The sequence below is a fragment of the Furipterus horrens genome, unplaced genomic scaffold (assembly GCF_987537825.1).
Source record: "Furipterus horrens unplaced genomic scaffold, mFurHor1.1.pri manual_scaffold_10, whole genome shotgun sequence".
NCBI lineage: Eukaryota > Metazoa > Chordata > Mammalia > Chiroptera > Furipteridae > Furipterus > Furipterus horrens.
Genome location: NW_028327180.1, coordinates 51231885 through 51256296, shown reverse-complemented (window position 1 = coordinate 51256296; position 24412 = coordinate 51231885). Strand labels below are relative to the sequence as shown.

The following is a 24412-nucleotide window of genomic DNA, read 5'->3' as shown; positions in this document are numbered from 1 at the left end:
GTGTTTAGAGGAAAATGTATAGCTTTAAAATGCTTATATTAGGGGAAAATGTTTCAAATCAATCATCTAAACAACCACCCTAACAAACTAGGAAAAGAAGAGCAAATTAGAACTAATGCAAGCAGAAGGAAATAATAAAGAGGCCAAAATCAATGATATGGAAAAAAAAAGCGAAAATCAATAAAATCAACAAAAGATCAATAAAATTAACAAATCTCCAGTCAGAATTAGAGAAGACACAAACTATCAATATCAGGAATGAAAGAAAGGACTTCACTACAGATTTTATTGACATTAAAAAGATAATAAGGAGCTGGTTCTTCGAAAAAATCAACAAAATCGACAAGCCTCTAGCCAGTCTAATCAAGAAAAAAAGAGAGAAGACACAAATAAACAAAATCAGAAATGAAAGAGGAGAAATCACGACTGATACCTCAGAAATACAAATGATAGTTAGAAATTACTTCAAACAACTGTATGACAAGAAATTTGACAATCTAGAAGAAATGGACAAATTTCTAGAAACATACAACCTTCCAAAACTGAATCAAGAAGAAGTGGAAAGTCTCAACAGACCAATAACAAAGAAGGAAATTGAAACAGTAATCCAAAATCTCCCTGCACACAAAAGCCCTGGACCGGATGGCTTCACAGGCGAATTCTACAAAACATTCAGGGAAGAACTAACTCCTATCCTCCTCAAACTGTTCCAAAAAATCCAAGAAGAAGGGAAAATCCCAAACTCTTTCTATGAAGCCAGTATTATCCTAATCCCCAAACCAGGTCAAGACACAACAAAGAAAGAAAACTACAGGCCAATATCACTGATGAACATCGATGCTAAAATCCTCAATAAAATATTGGCAAACAGGATCCAGCAACACATCAAAAAGATCATACATCATGATCAAGTGGGCTTCATTCCAGGGATGCAAGGATGGTTTAATATTCGCAAATCAATAAATATAATACATCACCTAAACAGAATGAAAGACAAAAATCACATGATCATATCAATAGATGCAGAAAAAGCATTTGATAAAGTTCAACACCCATTTATGATGAAAACACTCAGCAAAATGGGAATAAAGGGAGCATATCTTAACATAATTAAGGCTATATATGAGAAGCCTGAGGCCAACATCATACTCAATGGACAAAAACTGAAAGCATTCCCCCTGAACTCAGGAACGAGACAAGGTTGTCCACTCTCTCCACTCCTTTTCAACATAGTGTTGGAAGTCCTAGCCACAGCAATCAGACAAGAAAAAGAAATAAAAGGAATCCAAATTGGGAAAGAGGAAGTGAAACTTTCATTATATGCAGATGATATGATAGTATACCTAGAAAATCCTATAAACTCCACTAAAAGACTACTCAATATAATAAGTGAATTTGGCAAAATCGCAGGGTACAAAATAAATATACAGAAATCCAAGGCATTTCTGTACACCAACAATAAAATAGCAGAGACAGAGACAAAAAAGAAAATACCATTTACTATAGCAACAAGAAAAATAAAGTACCTAGGAGTAAACTTAACCAAAGAGATAAAAGACCTGTACTCTGAAAATTACATAACATTGAAGAAAGAAATTAAGGAAGAAACAAATAAATGGAAGCAAATACCATGTTCTTGGATGGGAAGAATCAACATCATCAAAATGGCCATACTACCCAAAGCAATTTACAAATTCAATGCAATCCCTATTAAAATACCAATGACATATTTCACAGACCTAGAACAAATACTCCATAAATTCATATGGAACCAAAAAAGACCCCGAATAGCAAAAGCAATCTTGAGACAGAAGAACACAGCAGGAGGAATCACAACACCAGATATCAAACAATACTACAAAGCCACTGTAATCAAAACAGTATGGTACTGGCATAAGAACAGACATATAGATCAGTGGAACAGAATAGAGAGTCCAGAAATAAACCCAGGCCTCTATGGTCAACTAATCTTTGATAAAGGAGGAAGGAACATAAAATGGAGTGAGAAGAGCCTCTTTAACAAATGGTGCTGGGAGAACTGGATAGGGACCTGCAAAAAAATGAAACTAGACCACCAACTTACACCACACACGAGAATAAACTCAAGATGGATCAAAGACTTAAATGTAAGCCGTGACACCATAAAAGTCCTAGAGGAAAACATAGGCAAGAAAATATCAGATATCTCACGTAACAATCTCTTCACGGACACATCTCCTAAAGCAAGAGAAATAAAGGAAAAAATAAATAAATGGGATTACATCAAACTGAAGAGTTTCTGCTCAGCAAAAGAAAACAACAGCAAATTGAAAAGGAAACCAACCATATGGGAAAACATATTTGCCAATGACATCACAGACAGGGGACTGATATCCAAAATATATAAAGAGCTGATACGACTCAACATCAAGAAAACAAACAACCCAATTAAAAAATGGGCAAGGGACCTGAACAAACACTTCTCCGAAGAGGACATACAGAAGGTCCATAGACACATGAAAAAATGCTCAACATCATTAGCCATCAGGGAGATGCAAATAAAAACCACAATGAGATACCACCTTACACCAGTCAGAATGGCCATCATCAACAAATCAACAAGCAACAAGTGCTGGCGAGGATGTGGAGAAACGGGAACCCTACTGCACTGTTGGTGGGAATGCAGACTGGTGCAACCACTATGGAGAACAGTATGGAATTACCTCAAAAGATTAAAAATGGAACTGCCTTTTGAACCAGCGACTCCACTACTAGGATTATACCCGAAGAATCTTGAAACACCAATTCAAAAGAACTTATGCACCCCTATGTTCATAGCAGCACTGTTTACAATAGCTAAGTGCTGGAAACAACCTAAGTGCCCATCTGTAGATGAGTGGATCAAAAAACTGTGGTACATTTACACAATGGAATACTATGTAGCAGAAAGAAAGAAGGAACTCCTACCATTTGCAACAACATGGATGGAACTAGAGAGAATTATGCTTAGTGAAATAAGCCAGGCAAAGAAAGAAAAATACCATATGATATCACCTAATACAGGAAACTAAAGAACAACACAGACAAAGGAACTAAATAGAACAAAAAGCAGAGTAGCAGTCAATAGGGGGGAGGGGAGAGGGAGAGAAGGGGGATAAGTAAGGGAAGGGTTTAATTAAAGAGCCTGCATGAAGGACTCATGGACATGGACAGCGGGGAGGGATATGATTGCGGGAGAGGGGGTGGGCTGGGTGGGGGAGAGAAATTGGGGGAAAAGGGGACAACTGTAATTGAAAAACCAAAATAAAAAAAAAAAAAAAGAAAAAAAAAAAAAAAAATAAAATAAAAAGATAATAAGGAAATATCATGTACAACTTTAAACTAATAAATCAGATAGCTTGAAGCTCCCTAGAAGACACACATAACAAAGATAGCTGATAGTCCTATACCTATCAAATCCAGAACCTGGGTCTGGATTCAGAGTCTGGATCTTCTACTTAACAACTTGTTCATGAACCTCAGCAAGTCCATCTGTAAAATGGGACAGAGCTATCACTCTCCTGGGCTAATGAGAGGAATGACAGGGTCATTCAGGTGACTCTGGAACAACATGGGTTTGAACTGTGTGGTCCACTTAATACACAGATTTTTTCCAGTAAATATATTGAAAAGATTTTGGAGATTTGTAAAACTCACACATGAACAACATAGCCTAGAAATATTTTTAAAAATTTTTAAAAAATTTTATGTCATGAATGCATAAAAAAAGATATATGTATTTTCTCTTAATAATATTTTCTCTAGCTTACTTTAAGAATGCAGTATATAATACATATAACAGACAGAATATGTGTTAATTGATTATTTATGTTATCAGTAAGGCTTCTGGTCAACAGTAGGCTATCAGTAGCTGTTTTCGGGGAGTCAGAAAGGACAGTAGATTTTCAACTGTGCAGGGCCAGCGCCCCTAACCCCTGCATTGTTCAAGAGTCAATTGTACACAAGAAAATGAAGATGCTACATGTATATGTGACTTGTAGATGTCACACACTTTGGACTCTAGCCAGGTGTCATTAGGATTCATCCCCAAGACAGCTTGAGAGAGAGGGACTCTGCCTGTGACAGTCTGGACACTGGCAGGGCTGGCTGTCCCTAGTTCCCCCCATGGGCTGGGCTCTACCTGCAGCCCTTGTTGAACTAACATTTCCCACATGATGGCAAAGCGTTGGGCCACACTGAGGGGCTGAGGCCATGAGTGAGACTGAGACTTGGCACCGCCCAGCTCCCAGCTGCACATCTTAGGGAACCTGTGAGGTACGGCGGCCACACAAGCCAGACAGATAGAGGGCTGCACCAGCTTGCTCCCACCCCCAGACCCCCGCCCCAGCTCACCTCCACGTAATTAGCAGGGAAGATGCCCACCCTGCCATGGTGCTCCCCCTCCAGCCAGTTCTTGTCCACCTCCTTGTGGATGTAGACGATGTCCCCCTTCTTCAGGGTTAGCTCCCTGAGGGCCAGAGCGAGGATAGAGGCAAACTGAGTCCTTCTGTCCCTCCTCCTTTTCAGACCCTATCCAAAACACCCAGAGTCCCCGCCACCCCTTGGGGATGCCCGCCTCAGGCCTGCTGCCCCCCCCCCCCCCCAGAGTGCAGAGCCAGCCCCAGGGGCAGGGGTGGGGAGAGAAGGGCACTTACTTGGGGGACTGTGCCTGGAAGTCAAACTTGAGCCTAGCAGCCTTCCTCTGTGTGGGGGGAGAGGACATAGGGGGTGGTCCAGTCATGCAGCCACCAAGACCCAGCCCAGGCCCTCTGGGCACCCTGACCCCAATGCTCCCATACCCTTCCTTACCTTCTTTTCTTCCTTCCTGGCAGGGCTGGCCCCTCGCTCGGAGGCACCAGGGTCTGTGGAGAAGCATGCGTTCAACTTGGGAAGGCCATGTCTGCAGGACGGGGCTGGGGTGGGGGCTTGGGGTGGGGTGATTCCCCTCCCCACCCAGGCACCAATGGAAGCAGGGGCTCTAGGATCTTCCGGCCACGGCCTGGGAGGCACCAGATGTAGGCGTCTGGGTGAGAAAAAGGTCTGGACCTGGTCCTTACCTCGGGCTGGGGGAGGGTAGACGAAATCCCTACGACCTAGGAAGGGGCTTCCTCCATCTGCCATTCTGTGCGGGCTCAGGGGCCGGGAGGAACCCCGGTAAAGTGCATTTGGGAAGCCGGGGCTCCAGGCGGAGGCGGGGCTGCAGGCAGGGACACAGTGAGTGAGCCACCTCCTGTCTGGCTTCCCGCCCGGCCAGGCTCATCCCAGACCGCCCCAAGTCTCGCCCGACCTCCTGCTGCCTCCTTCCCAGGCGTCCCCCAGGATCGCCACAGGACGTCCGACTTCCCAAGCAGTGGGCCAGGCCGGGAAAGGGTGCGGCCAGGCAGGGAGGCGGGGGTGCGCTGGGAAGTGCGGTCCGCGGCCACCTAGTCCTCAGCTGAGGACAACTTCCATCTGGGTGCCAGGGACAGCCCCCGACCCCCGACCCCCGGCCGTCCCTTCGGGAAGGTGCCGCGTCCCTGCAGGCCACCTGCCGCCCCCCACGGCGCCTCCACCACCACCACGCCACGTCCCCTCCCCGAGCCACGTCCCCTCCCCAGCCACGTTCCCGGCTGCCCTCCGCGCACACCCACCACTCACCGCGAGGGGGGCCGTGGCTCCGGGGGCCGTCGGGGCACCTGGGAACCCTAAGAGGCGGACTGCGGTTAGGGCTGGGACTCGTCCCGCCGCAGCCCAGGCCGCCGCCTGGGGGAAAGTTAGTGGCTCAGAGAGAGGAAGGGGGGCGGGGCGGGAGGGAACCGGGCGGAGCAAGGGCAGGGGGTGGGAGCGCGGGGAGGGGCGTGCGGCGGAGGGAGGGAGGCCCGGGGAAGCGAGCGGGGTATGGCGGAGATCCGGGGTATGGCTGGCCGAGGTCTGGGGACCGGGCGGGGACCCCGGCCCCTCGACTTCAGGCTGACGCAGAGTCGGGCTGGGAGAGTCTTTAGGGGTCACTCGGAAAAGTCTACGCCCCGCCTTTGTAGAGCAGAGCGCAGACGTGGGTCAAGCCTGCTCAAGTCGCGCTGAGTGCAGCTGGAGGGACACCTCTGGGCTGCCCCTCTCAGCCAGGCCCAGCTGCAGTGGACTCCGGGGCCAGGGTCTCCCAGGAGGGGGCTGGGAGGTCGGTACCTTGGGGGATGGCTGCCGGGTCTCAATAGCCCGCAGGTCCTTGTCCAGCTCCGCGCTCAGCTTGGCCAGCTCTCTCTCCAGCAAGACCTGGGCCAGGTGACGGGGAGAGACTTGGGCAGTGCATGGTTGGGGGCGCCGGTCCAAGGTCAGATGTGAGAAGCCCAGGGGGCAGCGCGACAGAGCACGGGTGCTTGCGCTCTCCTAAAGGGCGGGCTCAGGGCACAGGGCCAGGACCAGCTCTTGGCCCCTGGCCCTGTGCCTGCCCGAGGTGTGTCTCCGGGAGCCGGAGGGCCCTGCCACAGTCTCTCGATGACCCAGCTCACCTGTCTGGTACCCCTAGGTAGTCCCTTAGGACTTCCTGATAGTCCCTCCGGACCATTTTTGTCACCTTACTTCTCTGTTTGAGCCTGCAGGGCTCCCCGTTTCCCTCCCATCAAGTTCTCTATGGTCTTCCGTGACCTGGCTTCACTGTACACAATCTGGCCTCCTCTCCCCACTGCCCACCCTGCTGCCCAGGCTTCGCCTCCACGCTTCCCCCATCCAAGCACCATCTCTGCCTGGCCAAACCCTTCTGACTCCTAGAGGCCAGCTCCACTTCTGAGAATACTTCCCAACAACCCCAGTTCACACTGACCACTCTTCCTCCCTCTGCTCCTACTTTGATCAACACACATTTATGACATTTATGCAACACATGTTTGAGTGCCCACTGTGTGCTGGGCACTGTTGTGGGTGCTGAGGACTCAGAGGTAAACTGCGTGGGACTGGAGGGGACACCCAGCCTCTCTTGCCTTTGCCCCCCAGCACTGCTGTCTCCCCCCACCCCTTCCCTGAGCGCTCACCTCAATGGGCTGGGAAGACTTCTCCACAGTGTCATCTGCCAGGGGTTTCTCGGGCTGAGGGTGGAAACGGGGCATCAGAGGGGGCGTCCTCACCTGCCAAAATGCACTAGGTGAGGGGTGCATCTACATGCAGGGGCCGGACCCACACTTACCTTCTGCCCAGTCTCTAGTTCTTGCAGAAACTGGTTCCAAGATTCTTCCATCCAGACATTGTCCACTTTCTCTCGGCGTCTGGGCACCTGCGTGGAGGCAGTAGGTATTAGCCTGAGTAGAGAAGGTTGGAACCCTGGGCAGGCTTACGGGCCACAGACCCTGCCCAATGACCCCCAGTCCCTCCTGAGGGTTCTGGGCTCACCCAGCTGCACCGGCCCCAAGTGAAAGGGCACTATCAGTGCTCTTTCCGTAGAGGGGCCTGGCCAAGAAGGCACTGGGCACCGTGTGGGGAGGGGCCTGGGTGATCTACCTGATTTGAGGTCTGGGACAGGGAGGATGGTGCTCCAGAATTATAGTTGAAGGTGCTTCTAGGAAACTCTTCAGAGAAGTCCCAGTTCCTTCTAGAGAAAGGGAAGGGCATCTCTTTGGTTTCCTTCTAGGAAAACTGAGGCATGAGTGAGAACACAGCCCTGGTGGCATGAGCTGCACTCCCAGCCTCTCCTGCTCCAGGCTGGGGAGCAGTGTTAAATCATGGGAAGTTAGGAGCTCTGAGTTCAAATCTCAGCTCTACCACCTAGCTGTGCTACCTTTTGTCAAGTTACTGAACTGCCAGAGCCTCAGATTTGATACCTGTAGTATGAGAACAATTCCCACCTGCACACGGGCATGGTGAAGCTTGTGTGAGGGCACAGAGCTGAGCCACCCAGGAGACGGCCTGACAGATGCCCTGGCTCTGTGAGGGGCCTTTCCTGCTGGCATGCAGAGCAGCCTGCATTTGCGCTCAGTCTGGTCCTGTGCCTGCAGCCACGTGTCTCTGTGCTTAGTCGATGAAGCTGCTCTTTCTGGCTGCCAGGCCGCATAGGCTCTCGCCCGTGATCAAGGCTGTGAGACAACATCCACACCCATCCAAGGAAGGGGGAGAGTGCCCACAGCCCTGACCCTGGGGCCCGGGCCTCAGTGTTCTGAGTGCTGGACTCAGTGACCTCATCTGGAGACCACTCCAGCTACATTCCAGGCACCACACTGTCATAGCTGCCTTGGCTCCCTCTGGGACTTCCTTCTTGGCTGGCTTCCATGTTCCAGCGTCTGTTGAATTTGAATGTTTTCACTAAGTGGAATGACTACACCAAGCTTATCAAGTGATGGAATGTCTGACCGGAGGGTCAGGATCTGTTAGCTGTAATCATGACTCTATTTTCAATTTTCAAAAGAATATTGGTAATGGTAGTGATAACGAGACTAGAATATGTTTTTCCTGATTTAAGGAGGCTCTAGTCATACTTAAGCTTGTACATTAATAATGTTTGTGGAGTCTTGCTATGAGCCTTGATCCTCACAGCTGCCAATGATCCCCACTTGTCAGGTGGGGAGACTGAGGCTTCGATTGCTTAAGTGGCCCAAGGTCACATGGCCAGTGGCAGCTTGAATCCAGAACTCTGAGTCCAGATCTTGAGCTCTTAGCCTCTGTTTTGTTGACAAATCTGAGAGCCACAGGACAGCTGTGGCTGCGTCAATGAGGTGAATCCCTTCAGGAAAGAAATAAGAATGTCATTGATTTCACCACGAACAAAGCTCCTGATTCCCAAGGCAAGGTTGTGCCCCTCCAGGTGCTGGCAGCCAGGACCGGGCCTGTGTAGTTTGCACAGAGAAAAGCAGCCACATCCTTCACCTCTCTTGGGGGATGGGGGAAGGTTCCTCTCTCAAGGGCATCTGGGAGGAAACCTGGGATCCTCCACTCCCTTATTTCCTCTCAGGCATCATCTAAGTGATGGCCACAGTCCTCACCTAGTTGTGGGGTAATGAATCCTGCTGCCAACCACAAAAGCATCATGGGGGTTCTGACCAGGAATGGGTGCCAAGTCCACCCCTGCCTGCCATTCCCCTTGGGCCCTGGCGGGGATCCTGAAAAGGGGCTGAGCTTTGAGGCTGTGCCTGCGGTGGGCACCAGGGGGTGCCAGTCCCCACAAGGAGGTTCAGATCCCTCTCAGCCCTCAGGCACTTTCCCCACTGCAGCTTACCTGCTCAGATTGTAGGCCTGGCCTGGCCGGGAGGCGGGTCTGTGCTGGCGCCCTGGATGCCTGTAGTCTGCTGAGGTAACGCAAGAGGAAGCCACTGAAGGTGGGAGGTGAGAGCAAGGGCTGGGGGTGCCTTGCGCCCACGCCCACCCACACTCCTGGGTTGCTTGTGGGAAGTGGGGTTGTGTTCAGGGCCACTAACTGTTGGCTTTGCACAGAGAGCTTTGTACTCTTTAAAAAATCTTCAAAACAGCTCCAGGATAGGTAGTGTCCCCATTTTACAGACGAGGACAGAGAGCCCCAGAGAAATCATGGCCAGGGCCAGGCAGTCCCTGGACAGAAAAGCTGAGGGCATTAGTTACCACCTGCGAGGGGTTGGGATCTCAAGCTGAACTGAGCCCAATGGGGAGCCACAGAGCCAGGCGTGGCTGCAGAGAGGGGCAAATGCAGGGCCAGGCTGGGGCGGGCCACCCCCTCACCTTTGGGTGATTCCTCAAGAGTCCAATCCAGCTGCAGGTCTGCAAGAGAGAAAGGATGGGGTCAGGAATGGGACAGCAGGCGAGGTCAGGGCGCCCTGTGAGGCTGCCCCAGCTGCTCCCAGCCTCCCTCCTGCCCAGAGCAGGAGCCAAGGGACTGAGTCAGGGCCTGAAGAATGTCCCGAGGGAGGGGAGGAATGAGGAGAGCTGTTCTGGGAGGGCTTGAAACGCCTCTGGAGGAAGGCCTGTGCCACCAGCTCAGGCAGTGGACTTGCCCCCAACTTCTGCTCCTCCTTACCTGGTTTCCACACAGGCCTGCTCCCTGACATTTCAGACCTGCACTCATGCCAGGTAGGGGAAACTGCAGTTCCTCCTCCTCCTCTTTCCCCTTCTGCACCCTCTCCTAAATGCTTGTCCTTCTGCCTTTGCCCAGACCCGCTCCTCAAGGTAGGTGCTTGTGACTTTCCAGGGTCTCCTACGAAAAGCAACTGACCGGCCAACCCACCCGATCACCTAGACAGGCTGCTGTGCCCCCACGGCTCCCCAATGCCAACAAAGTACCCCTCTCCGGGCCCCACACCTTCCTCCAGCTCCTGGGGTTTTCTGCTTTCTTTTGCAGCCCTTGGCTGGCTGTGACTCATACTCTGTCTCCACTTCCCTTCTCCTTGCCCAGGCTTCAGCCCCACCATCCTGGCCCCAGCTGCTCTGCCCAAGGGCCCGGTGACTTCCACATTACCACGCCCAATGGTCAGTGTATGGGCCCGTCAGCAGCATGTGTCCCAGTGGGTCTCTTCCTCCTTTTGAACTTCCTCTTCCACTTGGCTGCAGGGAGACCACTCTGGTTCTCCTCCTGCCTCCCTGCTGCACCTCCCCAGTCTCTGTGGCTGAGTCCTGCTTGTTTTGGGAAACACCCAGTGCCCAGGCCTCTGTCCCCCATAGATGATCTTGTCTAGTTTTCTGGATTCAAAAAATAACATCTAGTCCAGGGACTCACAACCTTGGCTGCACATTAGAATTACTTGGGCATATCTACATCAAAATATCCTTGAGTGAGTCCCAGGGATTCCCACCTGCAGCCCAGGCGTGGTCTCAGAACTACTGACTTGTGCGTGAACTGCCTGCTCAACAGTCCCACTTGGAGGCGCCACATGGAAAACTGTGGGCCTCTCACACCTGCGCCTCTGGCAGGCCTCCCTGCCTGTAGAAGTGACAACTCCATCCTTTGACCTGCTCAGGTTTAAAGTCATCCATGACTCCTCTCTTTTATGTCGCGTCCAGTCCATCCACAAATTCCCATGACCCTGTCTCTTAATCCCACCAGGCCTGCTGCTGCTGCCCTGGTCGGAGGCACTGTGGTCTCTGCCTGGATGAAAGCCAGGCCTCCCCCCTGGTCCCCTTCCTCCACCTCTGCCCTCTCTCCTTCCCACCTGACAGAGCCTGAGTGAGACTTTCCAGCCACCCCTTCTCAGAGTAGGCCACTCCTCTGCTCAGAGCAGCCCGAGGGCTCCTCAGCCCTTGCAGAATAAAAGCCAAAGTCCTTATAATGGCCCCAAAGGCCCTTGGTGACCCAATCCCATCTCCCACCATATGCCACCTTTATTCCAGTCTGGTCCCTCCTTGATGCAACAGAACATCTTCCCCAGGGTCTCCGGGGGTCCCCTGCTCCTCCCCTGCCCTGCAGGGCCACCTCCATCATTCCCTGAGCTCTCTGCTCTGATGCCACTGACCTGAGGGGGTGGGGGCCTCTCTGCTAGCTTCCCTGCACCAGGTGTGCCCAGCCTGTTGTTCCCTAGCGCTGACCACCAGCTGCCCTACTGAGCATTCAGCTGTTTGCTCTCTGTCACCCTGTGTCTTAAGCTTCACTGGGACAGGGACATTCTTTTTCATTCTGTTTTATCTTCAGCACCCAGAATAGTACTCAGCACACAGTAAGTGCTCAAGAGATGATCAAGGGACAGACTGAATGAATGAGTGACCTCATGGATCCCCAATACCCTCAGATGATACTAGGGAAAGTGTCTGGTCATTGTCCCTCCTTCCCATCCCAAAGACAGGGAGGAGATTGGAGGATACTTCCTTCAACCTGTTTCAGGACCCACTTACCACAGAGCCTGGGTGGGTGCAGAGGAGCTGCCTGAGCAGGCCAGTTCCCTTTTCTGCCCCTGGCTTCCTGAGCCCCAGGGGCTACAGCTGCCTTGGCAGAGGAAGAGCCCTGGAAGGCTGTCTCACCTGGCATTTTTCGGTGAATCTGCTGGAACATTCTCCGGTACCAGTCCCTGGGACTGTCAACACTCTGGGATCAGAAAAGGCAAAGTCAGGCCACCCTCCCAAAATCAAGCCACAGAAGTTTTTCCTTACTGAGTCCTTTTCCTGTAACCTCCATGGGTGGGCTGAGTAGTGTCTTTAACGACAGAAACTTCGTGTAGCGCGTATGTATGAATAAGAAAGATAAGATCATGGAAGGATCTTCATCAGTGAAGCCCTGAGCTGTGAGATTTGGGGTGCTTCATATTTTTTTCACTTTGCTTTTCTGTATTTTGATGTTTCTACAAAGAATATGTGATTCTAGCCCTGGCTGGTGTGGCTCAGTGGATTGAGCACTGGCCTGTGAACCAAAGGGTTGCCGGTTCAATTCCTAGCCAGAACACATGCCTGGGTTGCCGGCCAGGTCCCCATTTGGGGGCGTGCGGGAGAAACCACACATTGATGTTTCTCTCCCTCTTTTTCTCCCTCCCTTCCCCTCTCTCTAAACATAAATAAATAAAATCTTCTTACAAAAAGAGTATGTGATTCTAGGTAATGAAAAATAAATGCAATAATAGAGGTGGAAATAGTCTTGCATATTCCCTGCCTCTCCTGAGCCTCAAGACAGCCCTGGGAGGCAGGAAGGGGATGTTACTGGTTTCAGGTTCAGGTTTAAGTTCAGATGAGGGGGTGGTGAACCAACCTAGAGGCAGGTGGCTGCCTCGGGACAGGCGTGGGGGCAGGAGGGCAGAGCCTCTTGCAGCCTGGAGCTGGATCCACCCGCGCTCACCCATGGCTGTGAGGCCTTCTCACCCAGGACCCTGCTCTTTCATTCAGCCAGTCATCCACTCAGCAACCATTTCCCGAGCGCTGCGACGATGCCACTAGAGGGGTCCTTCCAGCAGTGGCCCTCCACCTTTGAGAGCCAGGGGGCATTAATCATCCCCTCTTACTCTACAAACTTTCGTGCAACTCAGACATACAAGAGTATCTCTAATTCTGTGGGGCTCATGACCCTTGAAACCCACTGTGGCTGAACCCCTCCCTCATTGAGTCTGAATTATGTTGGTACCGTCTTGGTTGCCCCCACTTTCATTCACAGATGTGTTCAGTATGGGTCCCTGAGCCCCATCCATCCATGGCCCCCAGCTCTGGACTCACAGATCGGGGGGCAATAGGCATGCCGCTCTCATCCACGGGCCCAATGCCTTCGTACTTGACCCAGCGCTTGTCCCGGCGTTTGCTGTCCTTGGTCCATGTGGCTGACCAGTTCTGGGGATGCTGGGAGGTGGGAGTCTTCTGAGTCCCCGAGGGCCGGCTCCCAGGGCCTGGCCAGGTCTGATACCAAGCAGGGTCTGTAAGCATGTGCGTGAGAGCATTAGCAACAAGTAGGGGCCCCACCTGGCCTTGTCTACCCCTTAGCTCTTCAGAATACTGATCCCTGTGGGTTTGAACATTTCAACATCTCCTTGTTTGTTTAAGTCGATGACACAGACTCTTAACAACCTCCCATTCCCAGCAGGGCCACAGGCCTCTGTTTGTGTTTTAGTTAAAGTGAATGTAAGTGGATTTTGTCTTGAGAAATCTGTGCCCACCCTGCCCTGCTGTCCTGGGGCTGCCCTAAGAACTTCCAGAAGGAGGGCTGGGAATCATTACTTGCAGAAAATGCTGAGGGGAGGGGGGAAATCCCAGCTGGGGAAGCAGCAGGGTGGGGCAGAAAAGACGCAGGGCTTGGAGGGGACAGGCCTGAATTCAGACTTCTGCTCGACCACATACTGGCTTTGTGACCTTGGACACAGCAACTGACTTCCCAGTGCCTCAGTTTCCACTTTCAGGGGCAGCATGGCAAGGATTCAGTGGGGCCTAGTGGGTGTGACTGTGCCCAGCACAGCACCTGCCTCATAGTCTAGAGGCTCTTGGTAAGGGACAGAAACACATCCACCAGACAGGGCTGTCGGGCCTCAGCTTCCCCAGCCCCTCCAGCCCCTCCAGCCCTAGGTCCCCGTGCAGCAGCCTAAGTCAGGGCTGCTGTGTGAATTAACTCTGCCTCTGTGGCTGAGCCTCTCTGAGACTCAGCTCCTCACTGGAAAGATGTCCATCCTTTGCCAGGATGTTGAGGGATAAAATAAATGAGACTTGTAAAGCGTCTTTCCAGTGTTCAGCGTGTTCTGAGTGCTCAGCAATGATTTGTTAAAAGAATGAACCCCTGGACAGAGTGCCTGCCTCCTCTGGGCCCGCACAGGATGTCCCAGGATATCTGGACCCTGGGGCCCAGGCTGGGATGACCCCTAGGAGTCCAGGGGCTGACATTTCCTCAGGGCTGCCTGTCCACCTGTGCTTCCCTGGTGAATACAGACCGCAGCCCCCTCAGGGGCCTGGAGGATGGGGGGTTGGGCCCCACACCCTTCTACAGCCAACATGTGCTCAGGTCCTCTGCCCTTCCACCCCCAATCTGAGCTGCTCCCTGCCCTACTGGAGGCCCCCCAGCCCCCACAGCAATGTCCCCCACACTTCCTTCCCTGGCACTGGGGCGGCGGGAGGGAGGAGAAGGCGTGTGTCAGCAGCACTTTCACAGGGCTTTCGCTCTCTCAGGCCGGCTTGCTCACCCAGGGAGGGGCAGTTAGCTGAGCTCGGAGGCCCCCCACCCCATATGGGGCTCCTGGGCCAGGTTTTCTCAGGCAGACCCACCTGGGTGCCGGGAAGCATCTCTCCTTGTTGGGAAGTAGCCATTGCACACGGTCCTGGGTGCAGGATCATGGAACTGGAAATTAAGGGTGTTGGAGCCACCATTCCGGATCACAGGCACCTGTGGGGAGGGGCCAGGAACGGCAGCTCAGGCCCAGGAGTCTCCAGGGAAGGGGGGTGGGGGGGTGGCAGCTGCCAAGGCTCAGCTGTGGAGGAGACTCCAGGGCCAGCCTGGCTCCTAGAGCTGTCTTCCGACCCGTCCCCTCCTTCCAGCCCTCTAAACCTCCGGCTCCCGTGTGCCCTGCCAGGTCCCCACGACTTGGCTTCTTTGCTGTCTCACTCACCAGAGTCCCCCTGGAGGATGACCCTACATGGGCCCGGAGGTGGCCTGGGATGAAGTCGTCCAGGCTGAGCCCAGCTGGGTGGCTGCAGGGTGGGGCCTGCATACTTGGGCCAAGGTCTGAGGACGCAGGGTGTGCCAGCAACTGTTCTGCCGGTCCTCTGTGGGGAAGGAGGGAGGAAGGGAAAGCCCTGCTGGCCCCGCTGCCTGTGCCCTCTGGGCTTGACCTCGGGGTAGGGGCAGAGGGGACGGCTGTGTGGGAGCTCCAGGACCCAGGAAGCAGGCCACTCCAGGCACCCGCCTGCAGGCTGCCAGAGCTGGCTCCCAGAGGCACAATGGGCTGCTTGTTAGGCCCAGGCAGGAGCTCCGGGTGGGAGTGGGGGCGGGGAGGCTGGCCAGGAGCAGGCCTGCTGGCCAGGCCCTCTGGGGCTCTCACTGCTCAGTCAGCCTGTTCCCCCAGAGGGAAGGCAGAGGGAACTGGGGCATCTGGCAGAAGCTGGGGCACGCGGGACTTTGTCTCAGTTCCCTCTGCCTCCCTCAGTCCCTGTGTGAGCATCTGCTCACCAGCAGGCACAAGGGGCTCCTCAAGCTGGGGAGACACCATAGGCCACAGCAAGGCCGCTGCCCACTGCCCAGCAGGGACCAGGTTCCAGGGAGGGGTGAGCATGTGGGCATTTCCAGGCAGCAGAAACCACTCCAGAGCTCACGCAGTTATCAGCTGCCTTGTTTGGCCCAGGGGGCTCCAGGTGCCAGTGAGGGGTGAGGGCAGAGAACTGAGTGGCGGGTATGGAGAAGAGCAGTATGGGTAAAAGCAACGTTGTGTGTGGACGGGTGGGGCTGACTCTCTCACGCACCCAGCCACACATGCACCACTTTCTCCTACACCTCCAGGCTGTTTTTCAACAGACCTTCCTGGGAGCAGCAGGCCTAACTGGCCAGTTGGTTCCTTTGTCCCCTGCCCAGGGGAAGGGGCTCCAGGCATCCAGGAGATGGGGGGGTGATCCAACAGGGCTTTGCTACCCAGAGAGCAGTGGTGTAGAGCTGTCCTCCACCCCCGCCACCTGTGCTGTTGGACTGGGCCCGAAGCTGACCCAGCTACCAGCACCTTCTGGGGCTGGACCAATTCTGGTGTTTTTGTCCAGTGAGGCCTGTGTGTGCCTGTGGGCTCTGGTGGCTCACGGGGTGCTGCCAGGGCCTTCGAGGTGTGTGTGTGTGTCTGTGTGGTGGAATGTAAGTGCGGTGCTGTGCACATGACTGGTGGGGGTACCAGCCGGTGCAAGGCATGTGAGCAGCAGCATGGGGGTTGTGAGTACAGGAGGGTGTCAGGGTGTCAACGGTAGGTGGGGGTATGCACTTGCAGGAGGTCATATGAGCAGCGTGAGTTTTGGAGACCAGAGGGGATGCAGGCACAAGAGGGGCTGCAATTACTCCTGTACCCAGCCCCTACTCAGGCCATGGGGGAATGGAGGGTCCAGACAAGGCTGGGACAGTTCCCTGTCTGGTCTGAGCAAGGATTTCTTCTGACCCTTGCAAGGCCTATTGGGGACATAGCTTTCCAGGGCCCATCCCTGGCTGTGGGGAGAAGTGGAGGGCTGAGGCTGGAGGACAGGAAGCTCACCAGCTGGATTCCATTAGGGCTCCTACCAAAAGCAAAACATGCAGGCATACCCCAGTTCTTTTGGCTCTCCCTCCCCTTGTGGGGGAAACCAAGGCAGAGGAGAGTGGGAGATCCCAAGTGGGGGTCGGGGCAGGCTGGTTCCTAGCAGCAGCCCCTCCCAGCCCAGGGGCCTAGTTTGAGGCCAGCATCAGCAGTCTCTATGGTCAGCTGACCCCGCCTCCTCCCCCCCCCCCACCCCGACTCCATAGGTCCCATGTTGCAGAGCTCAGTGAGACCTGTCCTCCAGCAGGATGGGGAGGGTGGGGGGTCCACACAGCACTCTAGTTTTCAGGGGTTGTTGGGGGCCCAGTCTGCCTCTCCCTGTGGCACAGCTCCAGGGACATGCAGGGGTGGGTGTGGAAGGGTGAGCTGAGTTTTTTGCCTCACAGCCCTGTCACAGGGAGAGGGAGGCATGGGGGAATCTGCTCTTCATTTGGCAGAGGACAGAGGGTGCCAGGAGATCTCGGGGGTCCTCCCGGAGTGCAGGCAGCCCTTCACTCCCACAGCTAGCTCCAAAGCGCTGGAAGCCTGAAGGGGCTCAGTTGTGGTCTGGGACTCCTTCCCACCTGGAGGTACTGCCCCAGCCTGGGGATCTGCCCTAGGCGCCTTCGCGGGTACTCAGGCATTTTCTAGCTATGAGTCCACTTGGATAGGACAGGTTTTCCCAAATTTTGCTTTTTGTGGCTTGAGGAGGGACTTCTCACCTCTTTCCACCCCAGAGTTTGGGGCAAGGACCCCGAGGGAGGGCTATGTGCCTTCTTTTGGGGCTGGGAGCAGGTGCCTCCCCGCCCCCTCTCCTCCCCACACCTACCTTCCCCGGCGAGCAGGTGGCGGGGACTGAGGACGCCGGGAGGACAGGAGCATCTCAGCCGGGCTCCTGCCCGGTCTGGCCACGCCGGGCCCCTCGGGGAGAGAGGGCAGGGAGCGGTCTGGGCTGTGCTGTCTGCCCTCGTGACCGCGTCAGGACGGGCTCTGAGAGGCCGGGAGCCCGAGGAGGAAGAGGGATGGACAGGGCTGAGCGCGCAACGGGAGGAAGGACGGGAGAGGCTCGGGCAGGCGGCCGTCTGCCTTCCTCCAATCTCGACTGTGAGCCCGGGAGAGGGTGTAGCGTGTGGGGGTGTGGAGGGGCCTGCGGGGCGGGGGCTCGAGCCGCGGCCCAGGCGTGCAAGTGGCCTCTGTCGGGGCGTGCAGCGGGAACGCTATGGCCCTAGCTGAGGGGGCCGGGCCGGCCGCGCGGAGGCGCCGGGAGGGGCCGCCAGGGTCCCCGGGGAGCCCGCTCTGGTTTCCCAGATGCCTCCCCGGCCCCCACCGCAGGGTTGGCGTCGGGACTGGCGCGGGGGGTGGGGTGGGGGCGATCGCCACTCAGAGTTTCCAGCAACATTTCCAGCGGGTGGGAAGGGACGTGCAGAGCCAGGACGGAGGGCACAAGTGATTAAAGGGCAGGGTGCAGCCAACAACTGATAGGGAGTCGGCAGCCCCGAGAAGGAAACGCGCTGCAGATGGGCTGGGGCTGAGCTAGGACTCCCCGCAGGCCGAGGAGCCCTGCCCCAGGGACGGAGGGACCGAAGGAGGCCCCGGCCCCGGCTTGGGAGAGAAATTTGGGGCTCGAGTAAGCGCGCGTCTGGCAGCGTGCAAGCACATACGTGCGCGCTGCCAAACGATGCTCCCACGTGCAAGCCCCGCGGCGGGCAGCCCGGGGAGGAAACGCCGACAGGAGCGGCCCCCCGGGAGAGCCGCACCCCTGAAGAGGATGAGGGCGGCTCCCTTTGGCGGGGATGGGGTGACCGGGTCTTGGTGTTCCCACACACCACATTTGTTTTGATCTCGCTGCTTTTCCGCTGTTCCCGCGGCTCCGACACTGGCCCCAGGAGCCTGCACCCTCTGGCTTCCGACTTCTCGGCGGGCCCTTCTCCCCTCGCCCGGCCTCTGTGTGCTCCACAGGGCCTGTGACAGGGAGTGAGGGCACCCAGGGAGTGTTCAGCGCTAACAGGAAAGACTCCGGAGTACTTCTTAGCCCCTGGCTTGCCTCTGGGGCCCCAAGTTCCAAATAGAAAAGAGTTATTGGGCAATTTCAGATCTATTTTAGGAGTGGTCAGTTATAAATCAGGAAAACGTGAATGCAATCATTGTATATCTACTGGGGTAACTTTGGTGTCCTGAGGCCACCGTGCACCAGAACAGCGATTTTCAACTGGTGTCCCAAGAATTTTTAAAATATGCAATACCTGACTACGTAGTCAGGGACACTGACCTCTTTTTCCTTAGATTGTCAAATTTAAAAAAATGACAATAGCCAACACAGTAATAGCCTTATGGTGTGATGGCCCTGTCTTGAACCATGAATACATAGGTCATATCGTAGAGTTATATCTTATTAGTCACGTGGTATAATAAGGTTGTGTCTGATTGGTTAATTCTTGGTACCAGAAGTCCTTACGTGCAATTATAGGCTCCTGATATTTTTAAAAGTCACTTCGGAGCAAAAAGGGTAGGCAATTACTATTATTATTCTTGGTAAGCCAATCAAAATTATACTAATCGGCAAAAACTATATTTTTTGGTTTGCCGCAGGATTTTAGTAATTAGTTTACATGTGCCGTGAGATGAAAAAGGCTGAAAGGTGCTGCAACTAAAGTGTTGTCAAGCGCTTCATTCAACTCCAAAGTTGAGAGGGGAGGGAATGGAGAAAAGATGAAACAATTCTTTTCAGCTAACGAGCTATCCTGCTTGTGATGAAGCAGCACAAAACCTTATCACGCTGAACAGCAGGAGGGGACGCTCAGGCCGAGGAGAGCAGAGGGAGGGAGGGGGAAGGAGGGGGAGGGGCGCTGGCGGCTCAGGTGTCTGCGGGATGCACTAGCACCCCCGGGACCTCGAGGCTGCACCAGGAAGCCGAAGCAAGTCTTCCAAGGAAAGAGCTTTGAAATGATTCCAGGGGTTCTGAGCCTGCCCGCTGCATGGTAGGTATCTTTGTAAAGGCGCTCATGGCGCTGAGCAGGGAGCTCCAGGAGCGCCCCTCTGAGGCCCCCTTCCAGGCAGCTGTGATCCTCTGGGAAAGCTGAACTGTGGGGGATGGGGGGGGGCGGGGAACACAGCAGCCCCACCAGAGAAGACAGCGGCAGAAAGGCCGGCTGGTGGCAGCGCACCTTCCCTGCTCTAAAGCTTGGACAGCCCTCGTCACCATCCTCTGCCCTCCCTCAGGGACAAACGATGTGCCCGTTTCCCTCGTCACTAGTCACATTCCCCACCTGTCACGGTCCTCATGACCAGGAAGGGCTGCATCTCTCTCATGTTCTTCCTTGTTCTCCAAAGATGGTGACGCTGAAGATCTTCCCACTCCAGGAATCCTGGTCATGCCCCTTCTCACTAGCAGCGAGCTTCTCTTACTCTCTAGGGCTCTGACCTGGACTCCAAGATAAATATTTAATGTAGAGAGTGCGGCTGAGCTGACCAAGGTCGCAATTTCCTGTCTCTCACAATGGGAGGTGGCTCCATAGGTAAGGAGCTGGGGACTGGCTACCAGTGTCATCTCTATGGGACTAGGGAGCCCAGTACACAGCCTGGTAGGAGGCAGATAGGCCCTGCTGCACACCTGAACTTTCCTGCAAAGGTGTTTTGACTTCTGTCTACTGACCCTGGGGAACCGCTCTGCTCATCCTCTCTCTCAGCCTCAGAGCCTACCTTCCTCTGGCAACCAGGGGAAATTGCTATCCTTCCCAGAGTCTTAGGCTATACGCTTGGCCCAAGGAGAAACATGTAACAGTTTCCCTCCACCCTGTTTCCTGATGCCCACCAGCCTCATAGAAGAGAGGGTAAGAGATTGGTGGGAACAGAGAGCACAAGGCACCATGACCCACCAACACCTTTTCTGCCCCTATTTAGGGATAAGAATCCCTAAGGGAAAAAGTGGCAAAGTCCAGAGCTTCAGCCAAGAACCAGGTGTCTGATTTCCTGACTCCTTGCTCCAGCCTCAGCTCTGTTTGCTGCTGGCCCCAGCCGCAGACAGCTGGCTGGTTTAGGGACAGGCTGGGACTAGGGCGGGCTGTCCTAGGTAACCTGGCTGTTGTCAACAACAGAGCAGATTCCTTTCATCCCAATGCACTATCTCCTGACTAGCTTATCATCTAACAGAGCCCTCCCCCCGTGACTCTCCCCCATCTCTGGCACTGCCTGCTTCCAGGGGGCCCTCTTGCCTTCTCAGAACCACCTGACCCACAATAAACACAGTTATGTAACTGCTCTGTTTTCCTGGCTATCTGATCCCAGTCAGCGGCGTGCCCCTCCCCCACCCTTTTGTTCTGAAGATTACCATCCAAGACACCTAGGTCAACAGAGGTCTACCCATGCCTGCTCACCACCCAAAGGGGTGATTAGCCAAGAGACTATCAATAGATGTGGGGCTCTTCCCAAAGAGGGCAGCCCAGGAGAGTAAGTGGGTCATCCTCTGCCACCAAGAGGAAGGATGAGTGGAAATAGCTCTGAAGTGGCTTTTCATTGTGAGCAGAGATATCACTTTTATTTCTCATGCAGGAGAAAGGAAGCAAAGGATCTCAAAGACATAAACATGAACTCTCATTTCTTGATGAGTGCATGTACCTGGTGCAGGGAGCCTGGCATTCAAATGTCACTCTGAGATCTACCCTGAGCAGCCAAGTGGTACCTGGTACTGTGCCTCAGCCCCCCCCCTCCCCCGGCTAGACAGGGGCAGCTGCTATCCCTCCTCTCCTCCACCCCATGGACGACTCTGGTACACTCTTTAGTTAGGCCTGAAGTAGGTTTTCCTCTGTGCTCTCAGAAAGTGCTCTCTTTCTGCCAGGGCACTGAGCAGGCAGACCGGAGGGACTCACAGGCAGCACTGTCCCTTTTGAGGAGTTTGACTTCTCTAGAGAGGAAGACCACAGTCACCCAATGGTGAGAAACTGAACCCAAGTCACATCAGACACAACAGCACGAATCTGGGCTGTGCTCCATCCTTTGGGCTCATCCCTTTCTCCGGGTTCCTCTCATTCCAGCTCCTGCTCATGCCAATCTCTTTTTTGTTGTTGTTGTTTTTTAGATTTTACTTATTTTTAGAGAGGGGGGAGGGAGGGAGGAAGACAGGGAGAGAAACATTGATGTGTGTGAGACACATCGATCAGTTGCCTCTCGGTCCGTGAACTGAGGACCTGGCCCACAACCCAGGCACATGCCCCGATCAGGAATCAAACCAGCAACCCATCGCCCTGCAGGATGATGCTCCAATCCACTGAGCCACACAGGTCAGGGCTCATGCCAAGTTCTCCCGATGACCTTCATCCAGGCCAAACCTCCAGGGGAACAGAAGCAAGCAACAGAAGAGGCCCACTGTGACTTGGAAGACTCTCCTAAGCTGACAAGGTCATGACCTGGGTCCCAAGATTTTTGGGTATCTCCTGTGGGTGAAAGAATACCCATTCCAGGTCAAGTGCTGTCAGTGTAGGGGCCAGGCAGCCGGGGGTTGGGTGAGTCCCCGTGGGCACACAGAGGAAAGCTTTTGGGCCCACCTTGTATGGGCTACCTTTTCCCAGCATGCACGGCGGGACAGGCTGTTCAGCCATCACGTCTGAGCTGAGAAGGCTGGGAGAGAACTCAGCCTTTTTCCAGGTCTCCTGTCTATCTTCAAGGAAGCCTTTACACTGACAAGCCAGCCACCACCAGCCACTCTGTCCCTCCTTTAACAGATGAGCAAGCAAGCACAGGTGCAGATGAGGCGTCTTTGAGAACTGAGCTGGATGTACCTCTTTGAGCTCTCAGGTAGAAAGCAGATTTTCTGAGGCAAGGATAAATAAGTGATGACCTCAGGGGGAAAACCCAGCCAAGGTCACTTGGCCACAAGGGGCACACAAACCAGGAGCTGGAAAACTAGGTCTGCATCCAGCCTCTTTCCCAGGGCAGCCACCTCAGATAAGGAAGATAAGAAGAGGGCTGGGTTGCTGGCCAGTGGGCATCATGAGGTAGTGCTCTGGCCTCCAGACAAAGAGCAGCCTTGTCTTTCCACCTCCTTGAATCCTATGAGGCACCTCCGCCTGAACTGCAGCGTTATGAAGACTGCCTAATTTCCCATGAAGCTATTAACCCACTGCATCAAAAGCAAACAGACTTCCTTTCCCAAACCTGAAAGCTATGGTAAGAAAAGAAGACCCCGCAATTACTAGAGCAGGCAAGACAGTGGGGATTGAATGAATATACATGGAGGGAGAGGTAAATGTGAATTTGCACTAGGGTTAATTTCCAGGCATTAAAAAAAATTCTTTTTCACAATGCTGGAAATTAGGGTAAATATTAACTCATCATTTGACTGAAGGTTTAGCTGAGTAATAAGGACATCGCTAAGTCAGGAGGCTATTTATTGGGAAAGATCCCAAAATGTGTACTGGGCTTATTAGAAATTAGAAATCTGGATTAATTTTCTGGCTTATAAATTGCACTGTGGCCCCTGATGTCATAGGTAGAATGGCCTGACTCAGGCCTGGCAGGTCCTGGGTTCACCCTTTTGCCTTTCCTGCCCTAACTGACAGAATCCCCTCAAGGACACATTTTCCACTCCTACACCCACCCACCCCACTGGCTCAGTGGGGGTTCTTTTTCTCTGTAAATCTGCATGATATTTCTGCTTTTCAGAGGGATCAGGAGGCTGAACTGACACTTCCTTTTCTTAGCAGTCCAACCTCAACTCCACGTTCAACTTGTCTCTGGCTTCTTCAGCTTCTCCTGAGATGGAATGCACCCATGTCTATTATTAGGATCACATGCAGAGTTATTAAATCACTGCAATAATTATTGTATCTTTTGTAAGGATTGTTTTCTGGGATGTTTTCCTTCCTTGTACTTTAGTAGTGGCCTCTGCCACAGAAGTCACACAGGAACGGGGACTTGAGCATGAGTCAGTGGGCAAAGGAGTGGGTTCTGGGTGGGAGAGACATAAACACCACTGCAGCCACTGTGCTGGATTAATCCTCACCCAAGGTGGTCAATATTATTATTGTTGCTTTTAGAGAGAGGAAGAGAGAGAGAAACATCGTCTGGTTGCCACTCATAGGCGCCAGGACTGGGGATTGAACCCGCCACCTTTTGGTGCACAAGATGATGCTCCAAACTACTGGGCCACCTGGCCAGGGCCAAGCTGGTTTAAAACTAAAGAGCTGAAGAGGTGAAGGGAAGAGGTGTTCTATTGTGAGGGGTTCTTTTCCTTGAGTGAGGAATTCCTTGGCAAAGTCCGGACCAGACCAGACACCAGAGGCCAGGCTGTCCTTCCCTTGACTTGTGGAATTACCAAATGGTGAGGCCAAATGTAAGGGCCTCCGCCAGGAAACAAAGGAAAGATGCAGGGAGCCAAGTAAGTTACCATTTAAAGAGTGTTTTCTTTCTTTTTTTTTTAAGATAACTTCCAATTTACAGTAAGAAAGTTTTAACAAATTAATTTCTTATTCACAATAGACTTAATAAATGACTCCTGCCAATACCATTTTCTTTAGCATAAATGAAAAGCAAGAAAAAGCAAGTACTCTCTAATCACAAGGAAAGAACCCAACATCCAGAAAAGCCTGTGAACAAGCAGGGCACGAGCTAACCTCTGGAGTCCGACCACCCCGTTAGGAGACGAGGCCAGACCCTGTCTGGGAAGCACCACCCACACTGCTATTGGGAGACACAGCCACAGGGCCCAGGGCAGCAGGAAACGAAAGCGAGGCTCCTGCCAGCATCATCCCAGAGGGTCCCTGACAGACAAAACATCTTCACGGCCACAACCCGAGATCCGTAGTAGCCTCCTCCTCACTACAGGCGCTGTGCTTGAACAAGCA

The 24412-nt window shown here is 53.5% G+C and overlaps 1 protein-coding gene and 1 long non-coding RNA gene across 3 annotated transcripts in view; one reads left to right on the top strand and one right to left on the bottom strand.

Annotated features, from left to right (window-relative positions):
- The window catches only part of SORBS3 (sorbin and SH3 domain containing 3), a 23288-nt gene extending 5577 nt beyond the window's left edge, over positions 1 to 17711 (bottom strand). Inside the window, exons 1-16 of one of the 2 annotated variants that reach the window (XM_090290127.1) lie at positions 17404 to 17711; positions 14940 to 15096; positions 14599 to 14716; positions 13072 to 13265; positions 11896 to 11959; positions 9670 to 9708; positions 9194 to 9260; positions 7486 to 7576; positions 7175 to 7261; positions 7023 to 7076; positions 6181 to 6267; positions 5656 to 5702; positions 5076 to 5215; positions 4828 to 4880; positions 4674 to 4720; positions 4372 to 4486 (exon numbers count right to left, since the gene is read on the bottom strand). In XM_090290127.1, the coding sequence (XP_090146253.1) occupies positions 4372 to 4486; positions 4674 to 4720; positions 4828 to 4880; positions 5076 to 5215; positions 5656 to 5702; positions 6181 to 6267; positions 7023 to 7076; positions 7175 to 7261; positions 7486 to 7576; positions 9194 to 9260; positions 9670 to 9708; positions 11896 to 11959; positions 13072 to 13265; positions 14599 to 14716; positions 14940 to 15096; positions 17404 to 17456 (1413 nt within the window). In that variant the 5' untranslated portion in view covers positions 17457 to 17711. Of the gene's footprint in view, positions 1 to 4371; positions 4487 to 4673; positions 4721 to 4827; positions 4881 to 5075; positions 5216 to 5655; positions 5703 to 6180; positions 6268 to 7022; positions 7077 to 7174; positions 7262 to 7485; positions 7577 to 9193; positions 9264 to 9669; positions 9709 to 11895; positions 11960 to 13071; positions 13266 to 14598; positions 14717 to 14939; positions 15097 to 17403 lie in introns of both variants that reach the window. The other variant, XM_090290128.1, reaches the window with a different exon arrangement.
- LOC150000198 (uncharacterized) lies at positions 17448 to 24412 on the top strand. The gene is made up of 3 exons (XR_016513685.1): positions 17448 to 17678; positions 23606 to 23946; positions 24086 to 24412. It is a non-coding gene; the product is annotated as an uncharacterized LOC150000198 (long non-coding RNA).